Raw genomic sequence first — 5,990 nt, forward strand, 5'->3', positions numbered from 1 at the left:
TGCCACTAGTTTCTCCATACAGGAGGCATCTTGAAGCTGTCATTGACAACAAAGACTTTTGTACAAAGTATTTCTCTGTGATAAATTTCAGCAAGAGTGTTCAATACTTTTTCCCTGTGCCATTCCACATTATTACAAATAACTTCATTTCTGGACATTTATGGTTTGATTTCTTTGTATGTATGGATCACTTGGGTTGTTACCAACTTCTGGTGAAAATTTCATGTCATTAGCACCTCTAGTAATATATTTACTGAGAAAAATGTTGACGTGTTCAATACTTATTTTACCCACTATCATATTTAGATATAGATTTAACATATATATATATATATTTAACATTTACCATTAAATATGAGAAAATGCACTAAATGTGAAAGAAGTGCACTGATGTTTTTTCTTTGTTTCCAATTCACACTTGGCATCCTATATTGAAGTGAAGCTTCTTAATGACCTTGGTCATGCTTTAACCTTAAAACACTTTACTTTGAAAGCTCTTACGCTGCTTCTTTTGTTTTTCTGCACAGACATTTTAATCAGTAACATTTAACCTAAAACTTCAAAARAAAAATACACCAGAAAATACTAAACAATCTTTCAGTGCTCAACAGTTTACATAATACATATAAAAAATATCATCAGCGTATAACCCATTTTTTTGTGTGAAATACACATTTGAGTGTTTATGCTCTCAGACAGTAGAGGATCTGTTCTGGTGTTATTTCTGCAGCTCTGGTGTTTCCCTTTGTTCCACTTGGACAGGAGCTGGATGTCTTTCACACTCACTGCTCTCTTTCAGCCCACACTGCTTGATTTCCTCATGGCAAGGAGCGCCCAAAAACTGCCTCCTTGATTTTCTTCTTTTATCTTCAGACCGGCTGAAACCGGTTATGATTGCCTCTTCAGTCAGCTTTTCGAGCAGTTTCTCTTCCTTTTAGGCATTTAATGAAAACAGCACGCAGGTGGTTCGGATCAGCATGAGCACGTTCAGAGGAGCATGTGATGCGACTCATATAGTCACTGTTAATCTGTGGGGTTTTATTTCATTTCTTTTACCAGAGGTGTTTTTGATATGATAAATGTTGCGCAATAAAACACAGAACAACATTTAAAACATTTAAACAATTAAAGTGGATACCTTTTTGCCTGTCCCAATGAAAGACGGTAAATATTGTATAACTATTAGCAAAATATTTCATTAATCAGGGAATGGTTTAAAATAATTTATTCGTTAGATGCTCATCTACAACTAATTTTTATAGGCAACCGAATTCAAGATGGCCACCACAGCTAATTATACTGTGTTTAGTCTAATTCATTTGTTTCAAAAATGAATGGAAAACAAAACAAAAAACAAAAAACACAAGATTAATACATTTGAAAAGGAATGCGAAGAAATATCTTTTTCAAGCTTAATAATAATAATAATATTTTGTTTTCTTATTCTAAATCACATGATTATATTAAGACTAAAACAATAATCAGTTCACCTGCTAAATTATATACCACTGACAAAAATATACATACACATATATGTAAATATATATCTACATACACACATATATGGTGAAACAAAACATTACATTCACGATTAGGTTCGGCTCGATACTTTAGTCTCACAGTTCGGTATTTTTTCGAAACAAAAAAGATAAATGTTCATGCCTTTCTTAACATGTAATTTATTGAAATAATTAGAAACATTTGTTTAACCTCAAAATTGCAGTTTTTAAATAAATGTTACTGAAACAGCAGGTTTCTCAGTGGATCTGTGCTCGACAATGTAGCCCAGGTGGAGTAGTCGAACACAGATCCACTGATCCTTCAACACAGAGTATCTTCAAAAGACAAGTTGATAAAATCTGTATTGTTCCTTACATAGTGTGTATTAAACCTAAAGCACTGAATTGGATGCTGTAATATAGATATATGTATATATAAAATATACATGTGCATGCACTCAAATATCTATATACAGAATATTGCAAACATAAATTAATAAATAAACATAAACATCTTTATGTTTGGATGTTCCTTAAGTTCCACACTCAAAATGTTAGAAAACAGATTAAACAAACAAAAGCTGTACTCAGTCAGTTCTACAGACGGGTTACAGTTTGGTGCAATAGTAGATGAATCATCCTCAACTTAGACCCTGAGCACAAGATCTTTGTTTAAAACTCAAAAATACAAAGTGGTGGGTGATTTGATTTCCCTTTGTTTCCGCTGTGACTGCGGCGGCTTCCCAGGATCCTCGACTCTGGATCCAGAGATGTGCGGGCGCTACAAGCTCCTGGTGATGGTGAAAGACATGGCTGGGAAGGTGAATGCTTTTTTCACSACGGGCACGGTGACCGTTGAGGTTACTGGAAACACCTGGGCTTCACCTGATCCCGTGAGGCTTCAGGAGAACCTCCCAGGTCCTTACCCCATCCCCATCTCACAGGTGAGACGGCACCATCAACATGCTTCACCCGGCAGTCGGAACGCCAGAAACTTTTACTTGTTCTGATGTTTTGCACAGTTGGAAGCAACTTGACTTAAGTCATATTATTATTTATTTGAACACAATCAAATCAATCTGAGCAGCCCAGTGAACATATTCTGCACTGAGTAAAGAAGCGTCACTTTACTGGTTTCTGTTTTTAGTGCCTCTCAGAACCTTGTAAGTGATCAAAGATAAATTATTCATGTAGTTTAAATGCCATGAAACCTTTCAGGTTTCCTCCTGACTGAGTCATTTTACTTCCTTTCTTGCTCATTGCCTAACATGTAAAGAATTAGTTTTTTTAATACTGTAAAAAAAAACACACTTCAAAGACATTTAATATGATATAAATGTAGGGAGGACCTACACTAACAGAATTGGAAATAAAAACAGAAATACATGGACCAATAAATAAATAAATAAATACACTTAAAATGTACCAATTAAATTTAAAAAGGTGAATTTTACATCATGTTTTATTATTTAATTTACCTTCATGTTTATCTTTCCAACATAGTTCCAATAAATTACAGATTTCGGAACATAATTTACATTTTACTGTTTTTAAAAATACATTTGTCCTTTATTGTGCCCCTAAATGATTATATTTAATTATTTTTAATTACTTTTTTCCCCACGAGTCTTTTTATTTGTTGCTTTTACATTTCTCTGTCTCCTGTTTTTAATTTACCTTATGCATTTCTGCCTCATTACGCAAATAAGGTGGGCGGACCTTCCTGAGTCAGCTCCTCTCCTATTGGTCAACAGACAGGAAGTAGCATGTGCAGCCTGCTCTGCCTCAGCTTAGCTTAAAGTTTAGTTTAAAACGTAGACACAGCAGTAAACCTGTGCAGGTTTTTATTGTTYGACAGGAGTTTTTGTACATCATAGTCAAATCAGTTGTTTCTTTTTCAATAACTGAAAAATTCCATCAATTAGCCAGATTTTTAACTGTTATAATTATTAGTAACTAAAACACGATGAAGTAATAAAAAAATGATAAAACTTTTCTGAGAAAGCAGCCAGTAATTAGAGTACTGGGTACCCAAATGGTGGAGATCAGTCTGAATCTGGCATTTATGATAACTTCCATATTTGCCCTACAGTTCAGCCTCCATGATGAGGTAAAGGCATGAAATAAAAAAAGCATTTAAATGACAAAATGATGACTTCATAAACCTGTCCTACTCTCAAATGGTCATTTTGGGCTGAATACTGGGAAGGCATTATGAAACAAAATAATAATTAAAAAGCATTTTAAAATTTATGTAGTTAATTGTATGCATTTTTTTATTTTGTCATACATTAATTCCACATTATTTTAACTTTAATTTTGAGTGACTTAATSGGCTTATAGTTTTTTAAAAGTAAATTCATGAAAATGGATAAAACAAAGAATGATGACTGGAAAAAAGGAAGAGATTCAAATAAATATACAGTACATGCAGGACTGTTGCAAGAGACAATAATCTTTAAGGAGCTAATTATTGAATTTTAATTCAAATGAACATTTTTTCCCTAACTACTCTTCTAATGTGAACATGAAGGTTATTATACTGCGTGTCTATAAATAAAAAAACCTACCCATCCTCTGAGGTTTTATATTTTATATTTTCTTCCTGCATGGCAACAATTATTATTTCCACTCACTACTGAGAATCGTGAGCAGGGATTGGTTTAAAAAAAGATTCAGACGTTGAATCAAATGCATTTGTTGCCACGAGGTACTTCACAAACCTCCCCCTCCTCCTGTCGTCTTTCACCTCCCCCACGCTCAGCCTCCCGGCTCTCCTGCTCCAGCATCCTCCTCCACCCACAGAAAATGTGTGAATTTACACGTGTGGGCGCCAGGAGGAGGATTTTTATAAATTCCTCAAAGACTAATTTTAATACAACAAAGGAATGTTATTTTTTTGTTGGGTTGCTAGCCGAATGACAAACTGTATTTACACACAGCTATTTATTTGTTGTTTGATAGAAATAATTCCCTTTTGAGTCTAATATTTCTAACGAAAAATAAGCAACGAGTGACGATTACGGTCCTGTTGATGATTATTTGCTAATCTTTTCCCGACCGTTTTCCAGCTGTGATGTAAATCAGAGTAAAGCAGATTGGGCTGACACAGTGTTTACTCGGGGGAAGCCTCGTTTCGCCCACACAGAGTAGCCATCCCGCTGCGCCTCGGTGGGTGTTCACACTAACTGCTGCGATGACACACACAGAGTTAGTCGTGTTCAAGGAAACACTTTCTGCTTCCCACCTCCCTTTGCCGTCTTTGTAGAAATGGATGTTCACGTCCGCTCAGCTGGGACGAATGTCTGTTGGGTCGACACAATCAAGCTGCTGTCTTTTTATTTCTTCAGCTGGCATCTTTTATCTGCCAAAGCCAGGTAGTGCAGTAAAATATCAACTCCTTACTGGATTTTAAACAGAAAATACCAGCCTTCATTATCAGAACTCTTGCATCATCAGCAGAGGTTAATTCCAGTCTGTTGTCTATTATAGGTTTCTGATTGTCTCAAACTTTAACTACGTAATGCAATCATGAAAAATCTACTTGAACTCAGTATGAGAGTGGGTGAGAAACCCAGGTGAATGAGTCATCAGATTTCACATTCAAATGAAAAGCTTGTATTTATAATTCAAGTAGTTTTAGCCTTCATCCACTTCATCACAGCCTGATTCTTATTAACACGGTTCTTCAGCTCACYTTATTCTCTTGTTGCAAATGCCAAGATCAAATAAACGATTCAAGTTTCTGGTCATTTATTGTCAAAATGAAGATGTTACAAGAATGTCCTGATGCATCTCAGTAATCCTGGTAGYAAAAAAATGAAGTAGGTCCTCTGCACAGGTTCTTCTTTAATGAAAAGTTTTATCTCTCCTCCAAGAGTCTTCTTCAGTCTGAGAGTTTCAGGTAGACTAGGCCTCCACCCGTTTAYTGATTGATGMTTTTTCTTCACAAAGATGGCTTCCTTCACTCCTCTCTCAAACCAACGTTCCTGTCTATCAAGGATGAGAACATCTTCATCCCTGAAAGAGTGACCGCTGGCCTGTAGATGAGTGTAAACTGCAGAGTCCTGACCTGTAGATGAGTGTAAACTACAGAGTCCTGACCTGTAGATGAGTGTAAACTACAGAGTCCTGACCTGTAGATGAGTGTAAACTACATAGTCCTGACCTGTAGATGAGTGTATACTACAGAGTACTGGCGCCTGTAGATGAGTGTAAACTACAGAGTCCTGACCTGTAGATGAATGTAAACTACAGAGTCCTGGCCTGTAGAAGAGTGTAAACTACAGAGTCCTGGCCTGTAGATGAGTGTAAACTGTGGAGTCCTGACCTGTAGATGAGTGTAGACGGTGGAGTCCTGGCCTGTAGATGAGTGTAAACTGTGGAGTCCTGGCCTGTAGATGAGTGTAAACTGTGGAGTCCTGGCCTGTAGATGAGTGTAAACTGTGGAGTCCTGGCCTGTAGATAAGTGTAAACTGTGGAGTCCTGGCC

The 5,990-nt window shown here is 36.4% G+C and overlaps 1 protein-coding gene across 1 annotated transcript in view; it reads left to right on the forward strand.

Moving 5' to 3' along the window:
- cdh16 (cadherin 16, KSP-cadherin) overlaps window positions 1-5,990 on the forward strand; it is a 39,453-nt gene that overhangs the window by 8,622 nt on the left and 24,841 nt on the right. The window contains exon 6 of the mRNA XM_014003060.1: window positions 2,247-2,443. Coding sequence (XP_013858514.1) covers window positions 2,247-2,443 — 197 coding nt within the window. The remainder of the gene's footprint in view (window positions 1-2,246; window positions 2,444-5,990) is intronic.

This window comes from Austrofundulus limnaeus, unplaced genomic scaffold, assembly GCF_001266775.1.
Source record: "Austrofundulus limnaeus strain Quisiro unplaced genomic scaffold, Austrofundulus_limnaeus-1.0 Scaffold16, whole genome shotgun sequence".
Lineage (NCBI taxonomy): Eukaryota > Metazoa > Chordata > Actinopteri > Cyprinodontiformes > Rivulidae > Austrofundulus > Austrofundulus limnaeus.